Here is a 24,051-nt window from a genome sequence, read left to right on the forward strand (position 1 = left end):
CCAAAGGGGTAGGGGTAGTGGGAGGGGCAGGGGAAAAGAAAGAAGGGAAAGGAAAAATGATGAGAAATGGAAAAAATGGAAATAAAGTCTTTGTAAATAGGGAAGGGTGGAGGACGTGAAGGGAGGGCTAGGAATGGGGAAAAAATAAGAACCAAGATGCATTATGTAAAGGTACAATTCCCAATGAGAAATGTAATTGTGTTGTATACCTACAATGTACCAATAAAAGAATTTAATATAAAAAAAAAAGAAGTTATAGCCCAGGATTTAGCTCAGTGGTTCCGATGCCTGCCTTGCAAGTGCAAGGACCCAAGTTCAATCCCCTGTACCAAAAAAAAAAAAATGTAAATCTGGTTGTTATGACTGCAATGAATTAGCTATTGGAAAACTTCACTAAGCATGCAATTATACATGAATTTATGTACAAGCCTATATAATGTAGTTCTATATGAAGAAATTCATATAAATGCCATTATTCCTGTTTCCTAAAGTAATAATCTCAAAATTCTTTGGTCATATTATTTAGGTCAAAATTTTTGAGCATATGTGCTCTCTCTTATATACTCCTATATACTCCTTATATATTTACATACAAAATATATATTTTTTTAAGAACATAGATCAGGGCCGGGGATTTAGTTCAGTGGTGCCACCGCCTGCCTTGCAAGCACAAGGGCCTGAGTTCGATCTTCAGTACCAAAATATAAATAAATAAAATAGCAATAATAAACTTAAAAAAAAATAGATCACAACTAATATATGCTTTATGAAACATTAACGAACATTAAATTTTGTGAACAAATTAATAGTAGATGTTCTAATGCTTTTCCTCTACCTTAGATTATTTTGTGAATCAGTGTTTTCATTAAAAGCTGCTACAGGAGTTTGGTGTGGTGGTACATTCCTATACATGCCTCTGAGAGGCTGAGGCAAGAAAATCACAATTTTGACCCTAGCCTGGGCAATTTAATGAAACCCTGTCTCAAAATTTAAAAAATTAAAAAGGCCTGGGGATGTAACTCGGTGCACAGGCCCTGAGTTCAATCCTCAGTACTGCCACACACAAAAAAATCAAAAAAAAAACTGTTGAAGGAATTCAAACATACATTCTGTTGAATTGCTACATGTTCACCAAACTGTGTGAAAATAGTCCAGATGGTCTCTTGACTTCCACTCCTTAACCTGTGATAAGTTCTTTGATTCAAACACAATGCAATAAAACTAACACATTTGCCTCAATTCTAAGCAATTTCTCAAAATCAGAATCAGACTGATGCAACAGCCTCTAAAAGTCAGAATAATGTTATTAAGGTATACACTGGTTTCATTTATCACCAAAAATCAAGTAATCATGGAAAAATACATGAGAGAGGGTATGTGTATGGGTTTGAAATGAACCTAAAATATAATGTCTATCTCAAACCTGACTTTAGCTTCCATCTGATGCTTTTGAAAGAAAACTGAAATTGAATGAGTGTGATAGGACAATACAAACCCTTTCCCTTGTGTACATTCTTTTTTTTCTTTTTTTTTTTTATGGCATCAGGGATCGAACTCGGGTCCTTGCGCTTGCGAGGCAGGTGCTGGAACCACTGAGCTAAACCCCCAGCCCTACATTCTTTTTAAGGGTAGTCTCTTTATTAGATACAATGTAATGACTGTCTCTTACCTAGGTTCAAACAGTTCAAAGCTAACATTACAGTAACCCATGGGAAAGTTGAAAGGTTTCACATGGGAGCTTTTCTCTGAGTTACCTGAGCCTCTGTTCAATCCTTCATGAATGCCTACAATGTGCTGGATATTGGAGATGTTGCAAAGGTGAATGAGACCATGACCTTTAAGGTCAGTGACAATTCAGAATTAATAATGAATTAATAATGTGATCATTGAGAAAAGTTCATACTTATGTCCAGTTAATACTGGACATGATTAATTGCCAGGGAAAATAGAAGGTATTTGACATTTGATCTAGATGAATGTCAAAAATGAATTATAATTCAGGGAGAAAGGAAGATGAGGAAGCAGGAAGTGAAAATAAAGATGTCAAGGAAAGAGAAAACTGCCTAATTAGGTGCTTTGATACATATCATCTCATAGTCCTCCAAAAACCCTATGAGCTAGCCATTATCTCCACTTTACAGGTGAAGAACCTGGCTCAGGAAAGTTAAGTAACTTGCACAAATCATGCATATAATTATTTGCAGGAAAATTTAATTAGAGGGAATATTAGCTAGGTAGTTACTCCATGATGAGTGTGCAGTTTAAATGATAACAAAAATTTCCTTGTGTTACTATTTATAAGGCTACAGCAGACGCCTATGCATAAAGGAGAACTATTCTTAGAGTAATATTCTTATATATGTTAGGAAAATAAAAAATATGTAAGATTTTTCAGGTGCAAATGGGATGATAGTTGCTAAACTCTTCTAAAGAGGTTATTTTCCTAAATGGTTCCTGCATATTTTCCTTTAATAGTTAGGTTAGCACTTTCTTTTAAAAATATTAGGTAATTGAAGCCACGCGCGATGGTGCATACCTATAATCCCAGCACTTGGGAGGCAGAGGCAGGAGCACTGCTGTGAGTTCAAGAACAGCCTGGACTACACAGTGAGACTCTGTCTCAAAACACTATTTTAAAAAATCAGATAGGGCCAGCAATTTAGCTCAGCAGTTCTGCCACCTGCCTTTTAAGCGCAAGGTCCCGAGTTTGATCCCTGGTACCAAAAGAAAAAAAATCAGATTAATGAAGACTGTTTTGTGTTTGTGTGTATAATGCTGGGGATCAAACCTAGGGCCTCACACATGCTAGGCAAGTGGTCCACAACTGAGCTACACCTCCAGCCCTGGACTTTTTTTTTTTTCTTTTTTTTTTTATACCAGGGATTGAACTCAGGACCTTGTGCTTCCCAGGCAGGCGGGGTGCCACTGAACTACCTCCCTGGCCCCACCTCAGTACTATTAAAGGAACCCAAACTACTAGTGTGGACTACCCCAATTGTCCTGAGGGATTATACAAAGTTCAATTCCTAAATCTAACTCCAAGATGTACCATGCTGCCTCTAGCAAATGAACAAAATGTAGACTAAATAGGAAAGCATTGTAAATAATAATTCCAAAGAGTGTGCTGCTGGTGGTCTTTTAATAGGGGTATCTTATAGTAACCTTAAGTGTTGTATTTTCTTCAACTTTTTATCATAATCACACTTTTTTCAGGTAGCTTAAATCCTCTAGGGAACAAGATGGTATAAAAATAAGTGAACAGATAGGTCACCCCCTGTTAAAGAAATCTACCACTATGTTTGTTATCCTCAGGAAATTACTACAATCAAGGAGAGATCCGTAAGAAAGAACTTTTGCAGAGCTGTGATGTTTTGGGGATTCCACCCTCCCGTGTAATGATTATTGACAGCAGGTAATTTATCTTTTAACAACACAGAAATTCATTGGTTATAATTTAGTGATATACTGAAAAGACACCAAAAACAAATAGGGGGAGACAGGAACTTCTCAAATAAGATGTTCTTAAAATACTTTCTTTTTAAGTGAAAGAATAGTGATAACTTTCTTCAACTTGTTTAAATTTTTTTGTCCTGAAATAGTTATTTCCCTTTATACTACAGCTTTTAATTTTTATTGTAAATTTCAGAATTATACAAAAGTACAAAGAACAGTATCATGAACTTCCATATGTCCATACCTAAACCCAATAATTATCAAGACTTTGTACACTTGCTTTACCTATCCTCACTTAACATCTTTTGTGTGCATTAAGAATTTTGTTTTTAAACCCTAGGTGGGGCATGGTGGTGCACACTTAAAGTCCCAGCATAAGTGTAATGCCATTATTATTACATCAAACAGTTAACAGTAACGATTATCCTTTGGTATTTTTCAATCAGTCCATACTGAAATCTCTCCAAGTAGCACAAAAATGTCTTTTTACTGTTGGCTTCTTCAAATTGGAATCCAAACAAGATCCATTCATTATAGTTGATTGATAGTCTGTATTTAATTCCCCTTTACTCCATGTTAATGATTTAGTTTTCATATGGAATGTCCCACATTCTGGGTGTGTCTATCTTTTCCTCCTGGGTTGTCTAAGTTATTCTTTTATCTTTCTTTTTTTTTGCAACAATGTCTCACTATATAATTCAAACTGGCCTTGAACTCATGGCAGCCCTCCTGTCTCAGCCTCCCGAGTGCTGGGATTACAAGAATGTGCCACCACATTGGGAAATTAACTATAAAAGCCTGATCAGACTTAGGTCTCAATTTGAGGGGCAAGAATTCTCCACAAGGCTGTACAATGTACTTTATTTTACATTGTATCAGGAGACACTCTGATTATCTCACCTATAGTTATTCAACCATGAATCAGTGAGTTCAGTTGGCAATAGCTGTTCCCCTCATTTTACCCCAATCAACGCTTCATGTAATGTTCTCATGATTATAGCCTAAACCATTAATAAACTGAAGTTGCAAAATGATGCATTTATAATTGTTTTATCTATTGTGTGTGTCCTAGCTGTATTTCCTTTGTAAAGCAGATCTATCCCTATTAACTGAGACTGTTTAATTATCCTGCTGTACAATTTGAACCACAAAAGACAGGATAGCCAGGCATAGTGGCTCATGCCTGTAATCCCAGCAGTTAGGAAGCTGAGACAGGAGGATTGCCACAAGTTCAAAACCAGCCTGGGCTACATAGTCAGTGCAAGGCCAGCCTGAAGTACACAGCAAGACTGTCTCAAAAAACAAATAAACAGGGCCGGGGATTTAGCTCAGTGGCACTGTGCCTGCCTCGAAAGCGCAAGGTCCTAAGTTCAATCACCAGTACCAAAACAAACAAACAAACAAAATACGATAGATCCTCAATTCTTTCCCTTTAATTGACATTTTCAGAATAAGAATTTGATCCCCTACATGCCTGGAGTTGTGATCCATTGTTTATTTCTTGGATGGTGGGGGCACAATTGTAGGAGGAACTTAGTTGTTTTTACGTATTTTGTGTTACAGTTTCAGTCATTATGTTCTTTGATACCCAAATTATCTCATCTTTGGCTAGTGAGCCGCTTCATGCTGCTTCATATGTATTCCCTTTTTTGTTTTGTTTTATTGTGGTACTAAGGATTGAACCCACAGTCTTGTGCATGCTAAACAAGTGTTCTACCACTTAGCTGCTGTCTTAGTTACTTCTCTGTCTTTGTTGAGACAAAATACCCAACACCCAAAGTTAAAGAGAGAAAGGTTTATTTGGCTTGCAGTTCATAGAGGTTTCAGTCCATAATTGGCTGACTCCAAGGCAGGGTAGATGACAGATGGGCATCTCAAAGGAGAAACAGCACAGCGCACACAAAGTAGCAAGAGCAACAAGGGACCTTAACATCTTCCTGCCCCTTTTATCTTATTCAGACTACTTAGGGCAGGTAGCACTCACACCATTAATTCTAGTGCTGTCAGACCTAGCATTGCACCATGAATCACACACTAGTTTCAGCCACCTCCAAAACAGCCCCACCTAAGAAAGTATGAGGCTTTAGGGGGACATCTAAACTCATCAGAACACCTACCTCCCCTATATGTTCTTTTGATATGACCTCATTAGTCTTTCATAATTTCCTTGTTTTCAAGGACAGTAAGACTGTTCAGTGCCTTGTTGTGTACCTCCCTGCCCCAGTCCTAGATTTAGCCATTTCTCCAAGAAGCTTCGGTTTGTCATAGTAAGAAATGATATTTAGAGTCTGTAACCAGCATACTTGGAAGCATTTGTTGCTATAGTGTTATTATTTCTTACTGCTACTTGACCTTGGTAGTGGATAGAGTTACTAAGATGTATTTATTTTTTAAGGGGAAAGGAAAAAATCAAAACTTTATACTAATGATTACAATTCAATTTAATAGTTTAGGGGTCTTGCATAACATCTTTGTACAACTGAATCTCTTTTCTCTATCTTGCTTTCCAACAACACAAATTACTCATGTTCTTTAATCTTCTTAAGGATTTCATAAAGCATGAATGAAAAAGAACTATTTTATTCAAAACCATAGATATTTAAAACCAAGACTAAATATAAAATGACTGATCATGACGTTTGCAACTTACTTTGAAATAGGTAAAAAAAAATATATGTATCATAAATTAACCCACACCTGAGCCTGGTGGTGCACACCTATAATCCCAGCCCTTAGGAGGCTGAGGCAGGAGGATTGCTATGAGTTTGAGGCCAGCGTGGGCTAGATAGTGAGTTCAAGGCCAGCCTGAACTACATAGCAAGACCCTGTTTCAAAAAACCAAAAAATAAAAAATTTACCCAAACTGGCAAAATATTATCGATTTGAACCTTGTGGAAAGTATAGAAGTATTCATTATATAATTATTTTAACTTTTCTGTTTCAGATTTGTGGATTTATTTGTTTGTTTTTGGTACTGAGGATTGAATCCAGGGACTTGGTAGTGAGCTACATCTACAATCCTGTTTTTTATTTTTTTATTTTGAGGCACAATCTCACTAAGTCTCTAGGTTGCCCAGGCTAGGCTTGAACTAGTGATCCTCTTGTCTCCGCCTCTCAGAATTCTGAGATTACAGATTTGTGCCACCATGCCCTGCTGTTCCAGAAGTTTGGGGGTTTTTTGGTTTTTGGTTTTTTAAGTTTATTTTGCTGCTAGGGATTAAATCCAGGGCCTTTACCTTGACCTACATCCCAATTCCCTTTTGTGTCTTGCTAAGTCACTAAATTGTCCAAATTGCAGGCTGGGCTCAAACTTGTAATCCTCCTGCCTTGGGCTTCCAGAGTGTTGGTAGTGCTTTAGATTATCCCCTGCTTCAGAATTTTTATAATAGAAAAAATTTCAGAGCCAGGTGTGATGGCACATGCCTGTAATCCCAGCATTTGGGAGGCTGAGGCAGGAGAATTCCCAAGAGTTAAAGCCCACCCTGGGCAACATAGTAGGTTCAAGACCAGCCTGAACTACACAGAGAGATCCTGTCTCAAAAAAAAAAAAAAAAAATTAAAAATTCAGTACCATACATACCACATGCCTTTTTTTCCCTACAATTTTCTAGCATATCTGTTTTACTGTGTTTGTTATTTACCTTCCGCTTTGACTTAAAAAAGATGGACAACTGGGATTTGTGACTTTCACAAAGTTTAGGTTTAAAAATCTGTTCCTTACCAACAGTATAGTTTTGGTGGTTATTATAAATGAGTTTGTATTTGCTCTTTTTTTTTAAGTTTCCTTTTCTATTATTGGGTAACATGCAAGAAGATGATAGTACAACTTAAACCATAACAGAAAGAGAAGTTCCTTCCAGTGTGCAAAGAAAAAAAATTCTGATCTAGATGTACATAAAAGGCCAAAATGGTAATTTTGATGATGTTTTCAATACATTTCTAAAATACAAAATTTGTTCTGTTGCCAGGTGTGGTGGTGCGTACCTAAAATCCCAGCACTCCGGAAGCTGAGGCAAGAGAGTCACTGTGAGTTCCAGGCCAGCCTGGGCAACATGAGTTCAAGGCCAGCCTGGAATACATAGAGAAACTCTGTCTCAAAAAGCAAACAAACAAAAAGTATCTTTACTATAATTTGTATCTACTCATGTCATAATTTTCACACACAGGGAGTTAATGGTAGTTTGGACATTGTAGCTATCTTCAAGTAGGTAAACACTAAACAGTTTCTAAAATGAACTAGAACTGACCTTATGTTCTGGTAATAAAGGAAATCTATGAGGAAGACCCAGCTCATTTGTTTAGGAAATGGTTTCAGTTATATAGGGTTAGGGTTACACAACTAAGGATCAAAGAAGAGCTGCCAAATAATAGGTTAAATTTATACACGAAGGTACTACCACCCTTACCACTTTGTAATTTTTATTTTCTACATCATTCCAACAAACTTGATCCTATTTGATTTTGTGCTGGGGGTTTCATTTGTTTTTAGAAGATTAAAATTAGTGCATTATTAAATGAAGGAGTTACTGCAGTAGGCATATGTGGGTGAGTAATAAATCTACAAATGAGTATCCAATTTTCTGGAGTCCATCTAGGTGGCTTCAACAGTAAGATCTGTCCTCTTACATATGAAGTTGTCCAGAAAGAAGATGGATCCAGTGTGGCTCAATAACGAGACCCTGTCTCAAAGAAAAAGAAAAAGGAATCCCTTTGGCTAAATTTCTAATATTATCCTTCACAAATTGTACCTTCCACAAAACACTACAAGTCAACCAAGTTCTTTGTACTTAGGATCGTCTTTTCTCCAGTACCAATAACCTGTTCCTCACTTTTGTCTTGAGACCTCATCAGAATGGCCTTTCACATACATATTTCCACCAACATTCTGTTTATGATTATGTATTCTCTAAGAAGATGGAGACTTTCTTTCCAGCTCTCCTTTTTACTTCTTGAGCCTTCACCAGAATTGCCTTTAATTCTCCATATTTCTACTAACTGTTCCTTTATAACAATTTAGGCTTTTTCTAGCTTGTTTTTACTTTTAAAACTCCTCTAGCCTAGGCTGGTTGTGGTGGCAGACACCTGTAATCCCAGCGCTCAGGAAGGCTGAGGCAGGAGGATCTCAAATTCAAGCCTATCCTGTCTCAAAAAATAAAAAGAGCCGGGAATGTAGCTCAGTGCAAAGGCCCTGGGTACCCAGCAGAGTGAGGGGCACGCTCCTTCAGCCTCTACCCGTTATCTTATTCTAAAATGGCTTTCATATTTTTAGGTATTTGTTATTTCATGGCACCAAAATTTGTCCTAATCTGCTTGGGGTACTATAGCAAAATGCTGCTGTTGGCTTAAACAACAGAAATATATTTTCTCACAGCTTTGCAGCCTAGAAGTACTAGATTAAGGTTTGGCAAGGGGCTTGGGTTGAAACTCAGTGGTAAAGTGTTTGCTTAGCATATACTTGGCCCTGGGTTCAATTCCCAGTACAGAAGCAAAGGAACAAAGGAGGAAAGAGGACCTGCAGAGCTAGTTTCTGGTAAATATACTTTTCTTGATTTTCGGGGGACCACAGTTATCTCCTAAAAAACATATCTCCAAATGCAATCAGATTGAGGATTTCAACATAACATGAATTTTGAGGGGAACACAATTTAGTCCATAGCAATATGGGACCCTCAGTTTTTAACCTCTCACTTCATAACCCAGAAGAAGCAAAGCTTTAGGATCTTACTTTAGGGCATTTAGCTATGTCACAGAGAAAAATGCAGAGGAAGAAGGGAGCAGGAAGCTTTACAGAGCAACTTTAACCCATAACAGTAATGGTATGTATAAAGCTGTTCAAACATACTAATACATGATCTTACTTAATCCTCAAAATAATCTGATTATTTGTCCCATTTTACGATAAGAAACTGACCCACAGTGAGAGGTTAAATAATTTTCCCAAGGTCATCCAGACAGCATGTAGTAGAGCTGACATTTGAACAGAGGCCTTCTGGCTGCAGAACATATGCTTCAACTAATGTTTCTTATCTACTCCATGCCTGACACAAAGTTTCATAAAGACAGTCTCTTTAATTCTTAGTCTAACTGCACAAAATACGTTTATTATCTTTTTAAGTTTCACACAAAGAAATGAAAGCTCAGAGAGATTAAGAGAGTCTCTGAGGTCACACATTTAATAAATGACAGTGCTAGCATTCAAAAACAGAAACCAGGGGCCGGGGATTTAGCTCAGTGGTTCCGGTACCTGCCTCGTAAGCACAAGGTCCCGAGTTCGATCCCCGGTACCAAAAAAAAACAAAACAGAAACCAGGATGAAAGTGATTTCTGACTTTCTGCAGAGAAGTAGGTTATCACTTTGTTACTGAATTTGAAACACCATTGTGAGTTTGAGTACATTTAGTTAACACTATATGGGGAGCTCTTTTTTCTCATTGTTTTGAACTTCAGTGCTTAATTTCAGAAAAATGTTTTGCCAGAAGAGTTCACCCCCCAAAAAATCATTTCTCAAGAAAAGAAGACATCTTAGTCATTAGACAACTAAACAGTTAACTGTTGATAACCTTCCCCAGTTCCTTAACAGGTAAGTTCTGGTAATTTAATGAGTCATATAATATTAAAATGCAGGTTCCACTGACATTAGCAGATACCTATTAAATTCCCAGAATGGGGAAGGCACTATGCTAGAAGCTGAAGAAAAAGAAAAAATGGTTTGAGTATGGAAAGTTGGTGTTGGCATGGCAGCCTTCTCGGCTTCATTTGAGAATTGCTTTTCCACTGGCGGGTGCTGAAGGTCAGGCCTCAAAGGGAGATTACAGACCCTTTCCAGGACACTTAGAAAGTGTATATTATAGGAAAATTGAACCTACAAGATTTATTATTCATGTGTTGCTTTTGTGTTTAACATATCAGGAAGAATCTATAATTTTTTTGGGTTTTTTGGGGGGGGGGTACCGGGGATCGAACTCTGGTCCTTGCGCTTGTGCAGCAGGTGGCAAAACCACTGAGCTAAATCCCCGGCCCCAAGAATCTATAGATTATTCCACATACCTAATAAATTATTCCTCCCTCTCTCCCTGGTTTCTATCCACTCAAGTGAAAGCTAGATTAGAAATAATTCTGAGGCTGAGGCAGTCGATTCACAAGTTCCAGGCCAGCCTGGGTTATACAAAGAGACCCTACCTCAAAAAAGAAAAGAGGGAGGAAGGGAAGGAAGGAGAAGGGGGGTGGAAGGAAGGAAGAAAGGAAGGAAAGGGAATTCTGTGTACATTTTTATATTGGAGTAGACAAATTCAAGACAACAGAGTTTCTTGAAAGTTTAATGATGCAGTTAGACCTTTTTATAAATACAATGGTCTTCTCATGGGGCTCATTTTGGATAATGAGTGGGAAAACAAATATATTGTTCTCTGAGTACTCATACTGAAAAATAGTGGGGATTTAGGAGAGGTCTGATTATAATGGAATAAAACAAAGAAAATCTGTTCAGTTAAAACCCATGTCCCATTAAAGTGCTTTGGGGCCCATGACCTATTGCAAAATGTGCAATATGTCAAAGTTGTTTGTGGTCAAAGCAATAAGTATTTGGGGTGATGGATAAGTATATTAGCCTGATTTGATGGATAGATGTATCAAAACATCACATTGAACCCCATAAATATATACAGTTATTTGTCAATAAAAATAAAACTTTTTATTCTGAATATTTCTTTCAAGCTGTGGCTTGCCTTTTCATTTATAAAATTGTTTGCAGATGAGGAAATGTTTTAATTAAGTGGAATCTAACATTTTTTCCCTTTTTGTAGTTTATACATTTGTGTTCTAAGAAGCTTAAAAGACTTGCAATACTCACCAACAATTTCTTGTGAGAGCTTCATGAATTTTGTGTGTACATTTGGGTCAATAATCCATTTTGAATTAAAGTTTTGTATGGAATAAAATAAATAAAACTTTTTTAAAAGCTGTTTGTGCTGGGCATGGTGGCTCATGCCTGTAATCTCAGCACTCAGGAGGATGAGGCAGGAGGATTGTTGCAAGTTCGAAGAAAGCCTAGGCTACATAATGAATTCAAGGTCAGCCTGAACTACACAGTTAGACCTTATCTCAAAAAAAACTATTTGTGATCTAATTCCTGCCTTCCTGCTTAGCCTCTGTGTGTGTGTGTGTGTGTGTGTGTATGCACGCGCGTGTATGTATGCATGTAGTTGTAGTTGGTACTAGAGATTGAATTTAGGACCTTTGCACTGACCTACATTCCCAGCCCTTTTCATATTTTTTATTTTGAAAGAGGATCTCACTAAGTTGCCCAGACTGTATTCAAACTTTCAGTCCTGCCTCAGCCTCCCAGAGTGTTGGGATTACAGGCATGTGCCACCATACCTGGCTCTTAGCCTCATCTTCTGGTACTTGCTTACATATCACATCTGTTTCCATAACTAAAACAGTCAGGACCACCCAGTACCCCCTCTGTGCCTCTCATAATCTCATAACTGAAGCCATGCCTCATACACACCATGCTTCCTTACAGACCTGCACCTTTACATTTACTAGTCCCTCTCTGACATGCTCCCCCATTTCCCAATACCCTTTACCTTCTCCTTGCAAACTCCTGCTCACCATTCAAGCCTCAATTCAAGAATTATCTTACACTCTGAGACACCATCTCTGGCTTGCCCAGGTTTCCTTATGTACTTTTGTTACATTCTCATTGTCCCATTGTAGCCTACATACATTAATTTCTTAGTCTTAAGCCCTCCTGCATCTCTCTCTAACCTCTGTCATAACCCTTGATTATAAGCAGTTACTCATTTACATTGGAGAAGTGAATGACCAATTCTACCATAAGCTTTCTTCCTATGGCCAGCATTTAAATGTGTGGTCTCGAAGAACTCCAATGACGCCCATGCTATCCAGCCGCCTTGCCTCACTTTTTTTTTTTGGTGCCGGGGATTGAACTCGGGACCTTGTGCTTGCCAGGCAGGCGGTAGAACCACTGAGCTAAATCCCCAGCTCACTTTTCTTTATTTACCCCGACATGGAGATTAGCAAAACATTTCTGAGACCTAAGTGAAATTATTTTCACTTCCTCTGATTAAAATCTGAATTGTTAACTTGCATAGTTATTTTTAACCTTCTGGAAAGTTAAAAATGACTACTTTAAGTTGGAAGCATTTTTCTACAACTATTTTGCCATTCTATAGATTGGCTACGCTAAAATTTGAAAATCTTAATTTTGGGCCGGGGATTTAGCTCAGTGGTTTCGCCACCTGCAGCGCAAGCACAAGGACCCGAGTTCGAAAAAAGAAAAATCTTAATTTTGTCCAGTGTTTGTCTTAACACCAATGTGGCATTAAAAAGCTGAGATTTATTGGGTGTGGGTGGTGCACACCTGTAATCCCAGAATTTAGAGGCCAAGATCCCTGCGAGTTCAAGGCCAGCCTGAACTACATAACAAGACCCTGTCTAAAAAAACCAGAAAACAAAAAAAATAAAAGAAAAAGAAAAAGCCAAGACCTTACAGACTAATTTTACATGAACAAAGAAATAGGATCTAGTACCTAGTGGGAAACATAAATGAGCCTGGCTCAATAGCAGTTCCTGGCAGTCTACGTTTTCCAATAAATCCATGCAAATCATACAGTGAGAGATGCCATAATGCAGAGTCTGGGACTGTTGGGATCATGTTGGTAATTAACCCCTCTCTCCTTTTGAGACCCAGTAAGAGCCTTCCCTAAACAATAGAAAACCAAAAGCGACCATATGCTTGCTGCCAAAGTAGAACTGACCAAGCACACTCACTGTAAGAGATTAAAAATAAACTCTCCTGCAGTCCTTTTCTCTAAATACACAGAGGAGACTGGGCTGAGGTTCAAAGGCATAGTTCCATTCCCTGTTGGCAAGAGCAGGGCAGGGCTCTGGTCCTCCCAAAGGCACACAGGACAAGAATCCTTCCTAGAAAAGAAAACAGGGGAGGAGAACAAAGTGAACCTAGCTGATATGGAGCTATTATGTGGAGGGGGGAAAAACTGCTTCAGTACTATTTCAATGCCAAGATTATTCTGGGAACCAAAGAAAGAGAGGCTGGACCTTCAAGTAACATGACTAGGGGAGTCAGTGCAAAAGAAGGAAACTGGGACCAGGGAAGGGGGACCTTAGGAAAGCCCACATTTGTGTCTAATGCTACTCCTTGAAAGGTTGTTTCAAAAAGTTTGCAAACATCACAAAAATAGGATTTAAGGCAACTTTGTATATTGTAACATTCACTGCAGCACTGTATACTATATAATAGCAAAAAGTTATTAGCAACTGAAATGTCTAGCAGTAGGCAATTCATTGCAGATGTATGGCCTAGAACATGAAAAAAAATTCAGTTTTCTATGTTTATTTAATAACCCTGGGAGTTGTTCGTAAGATAATACTGAGTTTTTAAAAGGAGTATATACTTTCTTCTTTACATTTTTGTTTTCTATAGTTTTGATAATGAGCATGCATCAGTAGTAAAATAAGATTTAGCTGCATGGGGTGGCACATGCCTATAATCCCAGCACTCTGGAGTCTGAGGCAGGAAATCACTGTGAGTTCAAGACCACTACATGGCAAGATCCTATCTAAAAAAAAAAAAAAGGCCAGATGTGATGGCACACACCTATTATCCCAGCCCTCTGAGAAGCTGAGGCAAGAGGATCACAGGTTTGAGCCCAGCCTGGGCAACTCAGAGAGACCCTGTCTCAAATAAAATAAATTAAATTTTAAAAAGGGCCGGGGATTTAGCTCAGTGGTTCCACCGCCTGCCTCGAAAGCTAAGGACATGAGTTCAATCCCCGGTACAAAAAAAAAAAAAAATTAAATTTAAAAAAAGAAAAAGGGATGGGAGCCAAGTGTGGTAGCACACTCTTGTAATCCTAGCACTCTGAGAGGCTGAGGCAGGAGGATTGCAGCCCAGACCCTGTCCCAAAATAAATAAAAAGGGCTGGAGATCTAGGACAATGTGAAAACCCTACATCCCCAGTACCATAATTAATTAATTAAAATAAAATTTAAAACAAATAGGGTAATAGTTCAATGTGAAGGCTCTGGGTTCAAAAACAAGTTAGATTTATTTTATATTATTACTAAATACAAATTTTCAGTTTTTATGGGGTTTTTTTTAATGAAGAGACATTGAACAAAGGAACAAAATGGTCAGATTTTTATTGTAATTTTGTTTGTGGCTTATTTTTGCATGATATTGGGGGCTTGAAACCAGGGCCTTACTTAAAGGGCCTTACACATGCTGTGTGAGTACTCTATCACTGACCTACATTCCTAGATCTTTTTATTTTGAGACAGGGTCTCACTAGGTTGCCCAGGATAGCCTTCAATTTGCAATCCTCCTGCCTTGGCCTCTCCAGTAGCTGTTAATGTATGTGTATGCCACTACATCTAGCTGTATATATCTTCTTAATAATTAATAATGCGTATCTATAAAAAGTATTTGTCAGTAACTACTCTGTACTAACATTTCCACAGATGGACAGATAAATTCCTTTTTTTTTTTCTGGTACTGGGGATCAAACTCAGGACCTTGTACTTTCAAGGCAGGCACAGTGCCACTGAGCCAAATCCCCAGCCCTAGACAGATGAATTCTGTAGTATAACTTTAGAAAAATAGAAGCAATCCCATAGGTGCTATAGTTTTAATAAATCAAATCAAATCTTATTTGAAAGAAATTGAAGTAAAACTGAGAAACTTTACTGGAAATAAATTTCAGATAAATATTTCCATCTAATACAGTTATAGTGGATTAATTCATAATCTGTCCAAAGTTAAGAAGTAAATGAAATGAGATGTTTCGAGAATACAGTGAGGTGTTTTTGTTATTGTTTTTGATCCATGTTTCAAATTAGCCACTTCTACTGATTACCTGAAAGAAATGTGTGTATCTAGACTTCTTCTCAGAAACTCCTCCCCATGTCCCCATAATATTATTACTTTCATTGGACATGTAATCCCAGCATTCAGGAGGCTAAGGCAGGGGGTTGCCACGAGTTCGAGGCCAGCCTGGGCTACACAGTGAGTTCAAGACCAGCCTGAACTACATAGTAAGACCCTGTTTCAAAAAAAAAAAAAAAAATGGGTACAGTGCATGCCTGTAATCCCAGCACCCAAGAGGCTGAGACAGGAGTATCACAGTGAGTTTGAGCAAGGCCAGCCTGAAGTATACAGCAAGACCCTGTCTCAAACAAACAAAAAAACAAAAAACACGATTCTCACAGTTGCTTAATATTAATACTATGTTGAGTTAATCAAACTATGGTCAATCTGTTTTATTGTGGTTTACCTGCTCCTCCATTCACGGTTATGATTCATCCCTGATTTAAAGGGAATTTATTGACCAATACATTTTTGAAGAGTAGCATGTAGATGCTGTACTTTTATGTTTATGAATATCTATTTGTGGTCTTTTTCTTTCCTTGGTGGGGGTGGGCTCACTAATCATTAAGCTTCCCAGACTGCCCTCAAACCTGTGATCCTCCTACCTCAGCCTCAGAGTGCTGGAATTACAGGTGTGCCACCAAGCTACAAAACGTACAGTCAGTCCCCTATATCCACGAGTTCTACATCTGCAGATTCAACCAACTGCAGATCGAAAAAAGAAAAATTGTTGTCATTACCTTACTGAATTGTGGAGACATCTGTTACCAAACTGATTTTTCTCTCTAAAATATTTTCTTTACCAGGATACCAAGTGATTTTCTTTATTATTGAGATACCAGAATTTTGTTTTTCAGTGCAGGGGATTGAACCCAGTCCCATGCACACATTCTACCACTGAGCAACACCCTCAACCCCAGTTATTTTTTGGTTTTGATTGTTCTGTCAGTTTTTCTTAGGACATAGTAATTTCAATCTGTAGATTCTGGTTTATTTTTTCTGTTTCACTGGTTTTGTTCCTTTCTTCAGAAACCTTTTTTTTTTTTGGTACTGGGGATCGAACTCGGGTCCTTACACTTGCGTAGCAGGCAGCGAAACCACTGAGCTAAATCCCCGGCCCTTTTTTTTTTTTTTGAGACAGAGTTGCTGTGTAGTTCAGGCTGGCCTTGAACTCACTATGTAGTCCAGGATGACCTCAAACTCACAACAATCCTTGTGTGTCACCATGCCCGGCTTCAGAAACATTAATCATAAGTATATTATGTTATCCTTGTCTTCCATTAGTTAATGTCTCTTCCATAACCTATATACCGGTGTTCTTTTCAACTTTAGTATTTCTTCAAATATTTCCATTATGTCTCTCATTTTATTTTTAGTAGTTGTATATCTATTTTTTTTTTTTGGTACCAGGGATCGAACTCGGGTCCTTGAGCTTGCATAGCAGGCGTTGAAACCACTGAGCTAAATCCCCGGCTTGTATATCTATTTTTTTCCTTACCTATTTGCTAAGCCATACTAATTTTCATTTCTTTTATACAAAAGCCTTTTCTTGGAACCCTTGAATCTCTTCTTTAAGACCCTCCTCCCTTTTTATTTTTGTTTCTGTTTTTATTTTTTATTTTTTTAATTTTTTTACTTTTTGGAACCAGGGATCGAACTCGGGTCCTTGCACTTGCAAGGCAGGCGCCGGAACCACTGCGCTAAATCCCCGGCCCCATTGTTTCTGTTTTTAGATATTAGGCTACCAGAAATTCTTTGAGTCTCTGGAAGATATTTTGAGATTATATATGTTTTTCATCTTTTTGCATATATTTTTCCTTCCTCCTTTTATTTTTGAAGTTGCCATGCATGGGAGACTTCCCCTGTTGTTTGTTTTGGATTATTTCTCATGTTTGAATGGTTTGGGATGGCAGAGAAGGGTGTAGGTATCAAGCTGAGGCCAGGTGAAGCTTCTATTGAACCTTAGTGTCTTGAACACTAATTCATCTAATCTTTTTTTTTTTTGGTACCAGGGATCAAACTCAGGTCTTTGAGCTTGCACAGCAGGCGGTGAAACCACTGAGCTAAATCCCCGGCCCTCATCTAATCTTTTTACTTATATTTTTTGGAGTATTCTCTTGTTTGTCTCTTGGTACTCTTGGAGCAAAGAAACTTGATATAAGCACCAGAAATCACTTGACATGATTTTCCTTTAAAGAATGTTTTTTCCTAGACTGATTATTGTCTGTGGATCCTATAATAGCATTGATCACAGATCACTGGATGCTTTTAAGGATGATGAGGTTCAATTTTGAAGGATTTCTGTATCCTGTTGAAAGTCCAAGGTACATTGCATGCCAGATGACTGTATACTTCCTCTTTCTGGGCAGATTTCACAGTGTTAGGCAAGTATGTCTCATGTTTTGTGGTTTTCAGAAATGGTTTTCTTGCTTTATCAGAATTGATACTATTTAATTTTTGTTTCTTTTGTTACTGTTTTTAATGGAGTTTTGTTTTGTTTTGTTTTTTGGTACCGGGAATTGAACTCAGGACCTTGTGCTTGCCAGGCAAGTGTGGCACCACTGAACTACATCCCTGGCCCTTTTAACAGAGTTTGAGGGAAGAAAAGAAAGTGAAAATGTTACTAGCACCATAATTAAAAGTCCATATTTCCCTCTCAGATCACTACTAGCAGTTGGAAGAAGGATGGATGTAAGGAATGTGAGATTAAAGAGAGAAAACAGAGCTGGGGATGTAGCTCAGTGGCTCCACTGCCTGCCTGGCAACCACAAGGTCCTGAGTTTGACCCCTGGTATGTGAGGGGGTATAATATGATAGAAAGACTTCTTACCCAAGAGTCACAAGTGTGGGTTTGGGGTGTGGCTCTGCCATAAACCAGCTGTGTGTCCTTTGGTAAATAATTTCCTCTCTCTGGGTACCTTTTTTTCTTATATGTAAAATAAGATGAGAAGGTGATTTTTAATCTAAAGTTCCTCAGACTGTTTTTCAGGATCGGAATAGAACAAGTTTAGGTATGGCTGTTCTATAAATGGAGGGTCTTATATTCTGCTCAGCCATATCTGCTTTTTTTTGTTTGTTTTTTTTTGGTACCGAGGATTGAACTTGGGACCTTGCACTTGCAAGGCAGGCAGCAGAACCACTGAGCTAAATCCCTGGCCCTAAATATCTGCTATTTTGAAGCACCTTCCATTTTACCAAGCTCTTTTGCATTTAATGATGTAACTAAATTAGAATATGTCCATTGTGACAAGCTGGAGCCCCTTCACCAGAACACTGGATAAGGGATATAAGGAAAATTCAGAATAAACCTTTTTTTTTGGTACGGGGATCGAACTCGGGTCCTTGCGCTTGTGCAGCAGGTGGAGAAACCACTGAGCTAAATCCCTGGCCCTGAATAAACCTTTTTTATTAACCAAAATTAATTTAGCCAGCTAACTCTTACCTCTAAAAAAACTGTAGTAAGGACCAAAAACTTTGTATATGACACAAGTAATTCACTAAATGCAACAAATAATTATAGACAATAGGGCCGGGGATTTAGCTCAGTAGTTCCGCCTGCTCCGCAAGCACAAGGACCTGAGTTCGATCCCCGGTACCAAAAAAAAAAAAAAAAATTATAGACAATAATGTTAATGTTCAAAAGCAAGGTTACTGGGTTAGTTTTTCATATTATTTATTATTTCCCCATAACACCAAATTCCAAGAAATAATTCTTAATCATTTGTGGGATGTTCAAGAGCCCTTGGGATAAGAAAAGCTGCAGCTGTGTGTGTGTGTTGAAATTTAAGGCAGTATTTTTGTACATCTATTAGTTTGGTAAAACTGTTCACAGTTAGATCTAGTTCCTCATAGCTGACACACAGGTCAACTGGCTAATTTCTTTTGGTAAGAATTGATAACCTTTAATTCTTTTTGGTTTTTTCCTTTTCCTTTTAAAAACATACATACTACCCTAACACATACAGTCAATTGATTTACCTAACTGCTTTTCAATAATGAGTGCCAAAACAATTCAATAGGAAAAGAATAATTTCTTAAACTAATGGTGCTAGAACAACTAGATACCCACATGTAAAGAATTGGGCCAGGAGTTTAGCTCAGTGGTTCTCCCACCTGCCTTGCAAGTGCAAGGACCCAAGTTCGATCCCCGATACCAAAAAAGAAAAAAAGAATGAAGTTGGTGGGCTGGGGATTTAGCTCAGTGGATCTGTCGCTTGCCTCAAAAGCGCAAGGACCAGAGTTTGATCCCTGGTACCAAAAAGAAAAGAATGAAGTTGGACCCCTCCCTTATACCACACACAAAAACTTATCTTTAAAAGTCCAGCTGGCAGAGTGTGATGGCACACACCTGTAATCCCAGTGCTCTGGAAGGCTGAGGCTGGAGAATCAGAAGTTCAAGCCCAGCCTGAGCAACATAGCAATTTAGCGAGACCCTGTCAAAAAAAAATTTTTAAAGGCTGGGGGCTCAGTGAGAAGCCCCTGGGTTCAATCCTCAGTATCATCTTCCCCCAAAAAAGTGCTCCTCAGCCTTTTTAGAATCATTAACAATCATGAAATAGATACTGCCCCCCCCCATTGCTGTTCACCCTCGTGTTATACACAGAGTAAGAACAGTTCAGTTATAATTGGTTTCTACGGTGCCCTGCTAGGCTTCTGCTTCTGGGATGTTGGAGGCAGATATTGGAAACCAGTCTTTGTCTGCCCATAGTGTCTTTTTTTTTTCCTTGGTACTGGAGATCGAACTCGAGACCTTGCACTTGCAGGCTTCGGACCACTGAGCTAAATCCCCAGCCCTGCCCATAGCGTCTTAATGTCAAGGCAGTCAGCTGCTCTGGAATATAACTGCTTGTCTCTTTGAGATGCCTCATCTTGAACACCCCCACAGTGAGTTTTGTGTATGCCACATAAACTCAAATTTAAGTAAAACCAAACATCCCAAACACACCCCAATATTATTGAAAAGCTGAGTAGTCATTTTCTCAGGACCATGTGAACAGACAGACTTAGTTTATAATGTTTCAGGTCAACATACACAGTGCTTCTGAAGTAGTCTTTCCAAGGTGAGGGCCTTTGTGAGGAGTCAGCCAATTGGGTGCAGAGGAAGTTCCTCATTTTTTCCTGTACGAGAGAAGTGACACTGTCATGAGGTATCAAAACTGGATATTTAAGGGCCGAGGATTTAGCTCAGTGGTTTCGCCACCTACCTTGCAAGCACAAGGACCAGAGTTCGATCCCTGGTACCAAAAAAAAAAAAGGATGGAGTTTTTGGGGCTGAGATTTAGCTCAGTGGTTCCGCCACCTGCCTTGCAAGCACAGGGACCTGAGCTCCATCCCTGGTACCAAAACAAAAAACAAAAACAAAAAAACTGGATATTTAAGAACACCCCCTGCCCCAGGAAAAAGGGTTTCTACACTTAGGGTTATGTAGTAACTAAAGGTTACCATAGGGGTGCTAATTAGTTCATCTTCATAAATAGGTTGAAGGTGATGCAAAAGGGCAGGTAGTGACCAAGTTCTGATCATGAGGTTTGGACAAGATGATTTAAGGCTGGAGGCTCAGGTGTTAATGTGATACCTCTGCAAGTGTCAAGACTGCCCAAAGTGGAATTTTAGTCCCCAGAAGCTAAATGAAACAAACAATAAAGGAAATTTTCTAAGAAACAGCTGGGGCTTAAGAGGTCCAGCAAGTAAAGAAGATGTTATGGATTTGGGACCCCAGGATTTTCCCCCAGGCTGTTAAGAATACTACAGTCCTCGGGCCCAGGCTAGGGATTTAGCTCAGTGGTTCTGGCGCCTGCTGTGCAAGCGCAAGGTCCCAAGTTCGATCCCCGGTACCAAAAAAAAATAAAAAAGAATACTACAGTCCTATTTTAAGAAGAATGAAAATCCTAAGTAACTTGTTGGGAGTCTTCCGATCCTGGGCAGCGTCTCCTCAGTACTCACCCTGAGAAATGGGAAATGGGGGTCCCTTTGCATGGAGGATGCCTGTAATCTTGCACTTGGGAAGCTGAGACAGGAGGATTGCCATGAGTTCGTGACCAGCCTGGGCTACCTAGTGAGTTCAAGGCCAGCCTGAACTACATAGCGAGATCCTGTTTCAAAAAAAGCAAAGAAAAGAAAATATGCTAAGACAAAGAGACTATAGATAGTCTAGTCTGTTGTATCTCTTTCTAGAATCCTCTCCATGCTGTTCCACATGACCTCATTCATTCCAGAATAAGACCTGAGTATCTTCCATTACTTCATTTTTTGTGCCAGGTACTTTTGGGCAACTAAAACCTTGACTCAGTCTACAAATCAAGGTAGCACCCACATCATAGCCCTCTTGACTGAATCAAGAATGTTAAGGGCAGCTGGACACAGGATTGCATGTCTGTAATCCCAGAATTTTGAAGGGCTGAGGCAGGAGGATTACAAATTTGAGTTCCACCTGGGCAACTTGGCTAGAACTTGTCTCAAAAGAAAAAAGGCTGGGGATGTAGTACACCTCAAAGGCCCTGGTTCAAGCATTCAATTCTCAACACTGCTAAAAAAAAAAAAAAAAAGTTTTATGTACCTATATATAATAGTTGGGCCAGGGATTTAGCTCAGTGGTTCCACCGCCTGCCTCGTGAACGCAAGGTCCTGAGTTCGATCCCCGGTACCAAAAAAACAAAAACAAAAACAAAATCCATGTACCTATAATAGTTTTTTTGTTGTTTTTGGTACAGGGGATTGAACTCAGGTCCTTAGCTTGCGAGGCAGGCGGTGGAACCACTGAGCTAAATCCCTGGCCCAAACCTTTTTTTTATGGTACCGGGGATCAAACTCAGGTCCTTGGGCTTGTGGGGCAGGCGGTGGAACCACTGAGCTAAGTTCCCGGCTCTCATGTACCTATAATAGTGACTAGCAAGTATAGCTACTCAAAAAATATAAATCTCCTACCCCTTTTTAGCGGGTAGTCCAAACCAAGTTCATTAATCTTAATCTCTGAATTCTTCATATAGCACCATGCCAGGAATTCCTTTGAAATATTTTTGGAGCCAGTTATATTACAGGGATTCTTGGCCTTAACCTGAATTTGTGGTACCTGGTCTTTCTTTGATCCCAAGTTCAGATTCAGTACCTTCACTGAAAGCCAGCCCAAGGGGTACAACTACGAGCCAGCCCAGGAGGTGCAGCCAGGGGTACCAGAAACCGTGTGCAAGACTCATCATGGTATAGAAGATGTCCTAGGCTCACCTGGTGGAGGCAGGTTCTGCTTTGCTCAGCTGTATGCAGGCCTCTACAGAGGGCTGGGCTGAATGGGTAACTAGAATAGACTCTAGGAGCTCCCAGTCTAGTGAAAACACAAGGATGTAAATATTCACCATACCATGGTAAGAGGAGTAATCCAGCACACAGAAAAGTGCAGAGATCTCAGAAGAGGTACTTCACCTAACCTGAGATTTAGAGAAAGTTTCTGGATAGAATGACTAGTCTACATGGCCTGAGCTAGGAGATGAATCAGTGAAAGGTAGGCTGGTGAAGAGGCAAGAGAAGAACATTATAGATAGAAAATCCAAAGCATCAGAGGCCCTAGGCAACATGGTATGAACATTGAGGAAATAGTAGAACAAGCACCATACAAGACAGTGGTGTAAAATGAGGCATTTGCTCTCCTCTGAAACATTTTCTTTCTGTTGCTATTTCCTTTTCCCTTTTAAGTGAAATATTATCAGCCTGATAATAATAATAATAGCTAGCATATCTTTACTCTGTATCCAATGCTATTATGCATGCTTTAAGTTTATTAACTTGTTTAATACTCAATTCCGTGAGAGGATATTATTACTTCCGTTTTGTAGATGTCAGAGATTGAATAACTTGTCAAAAGTACACATAGGACCAGGTATCTCTCATCTTTGCTTTAGCGTACACATTTGGGCTTTGTAACCCTGGCTTTTCAGGGCCACTGTCCATCCAAAAAGACTTACTAGAGCCATGTCTGATCAAGATAGGCATGATCTGCAGGCCTGGTGGAGTAAGAGTTACCTGGGGCATTTGTTAAAACATAGGTAATGAGCCTCCACTATAATCCTGAGTCTAATAGATTACTGCAGGAGAAAGTTCAGTGGCCTGGAAGGATGGAATTATTTATTTGGTCTGTTTAAGAGAAGCAGTATGAGAGCAAGATTCCTGATAAAAGGAAAGAGTAGTCTCTAAGAAGGGACTGTGGAGCCACTGTGTTCTCTTTTGCATGGATGGCCCACCCTCGTGCTGTAGGGTGCACTTCTTTTATTTGCCCCAAATTCACTCCGCAGAGCCTGTTTCTTTTCCTCCCTTTAATAAAAATTTGCTGTTAAAAAAGAAGAAGGGGGGGGGGGGTTATGGGAATGAATTCTTCCTCTAGAAATCACTGGTCACTTGGTGTTCTTGGGGGAAACCTCTTGTGTGCACCCCAAGGTTTGCCATCCCCTTGCCCAGTGTAAAAATGATATGGCCTAATCTCAGACCTCAATTCCTTCTTAGAAAGCCACAGAAACAACTCATGGTTTTTTGTTCTTGTTTCTTGGCTGGGGCTCCCTTGGCCCCTCACCTCCATCTCAGTTTCTTCTTGTCTAATAGATGAGAATAAAGTTCCATTTTTTCACAGAGCTCCACTGCTCCATTTACTCTTTTTTTATTATTTTATAGTAATAGTATTGGTTGCAGCACATGTAGTTTGC

The 24,051-nt window shown here is 39.1% G+C and overlaps 1 protein-coding gene across 11 annotated transcripts in view; it reads left to right on the forward strand.

Annotated features, from left to right (window-relative positions):
- The window catches only part of Pigl (phosphatidylinositol glycan anchor biosynthesis class L), a 125,667-nt gene that overhangs the window by 15,981 nt on the left and 85,635 nt on the right, over positions 1 to 24,051 (forward strand). For all 11 annotated transcript variants that reach the window (XM_087192101.1, XM_021248980.2, XM_021248981.2 and 8 more), the window contains exon 2: positions 3,313 to 3,412. In XM_087192101.1, the coding sequence (XP_087048227.1) occupies positions 3,313 to 3,412 (100 nt within the window). The remainder of the gene's footprint in view (positions 1 to 3,312; positions 3,413 to 24,051) is intronic.

This window comes from Heterocephalus glaber, unplaced genomic scaffold (genome assembly GCF_053883595.1).
Source record: "Heterocephalus glaber isolate CG9 unplaced genomic scaffold, H.glaber_assembly_v1.0 deba00001565, whole genome shotgun sequence".
Taxonomy (NCBI): domain Eukaryota; kingdom Metazoa; phylum Chordata; class Mammalia; order Rodentia; family Bathyergidae; genus Heterocephalus; species Heterocephalus glaber.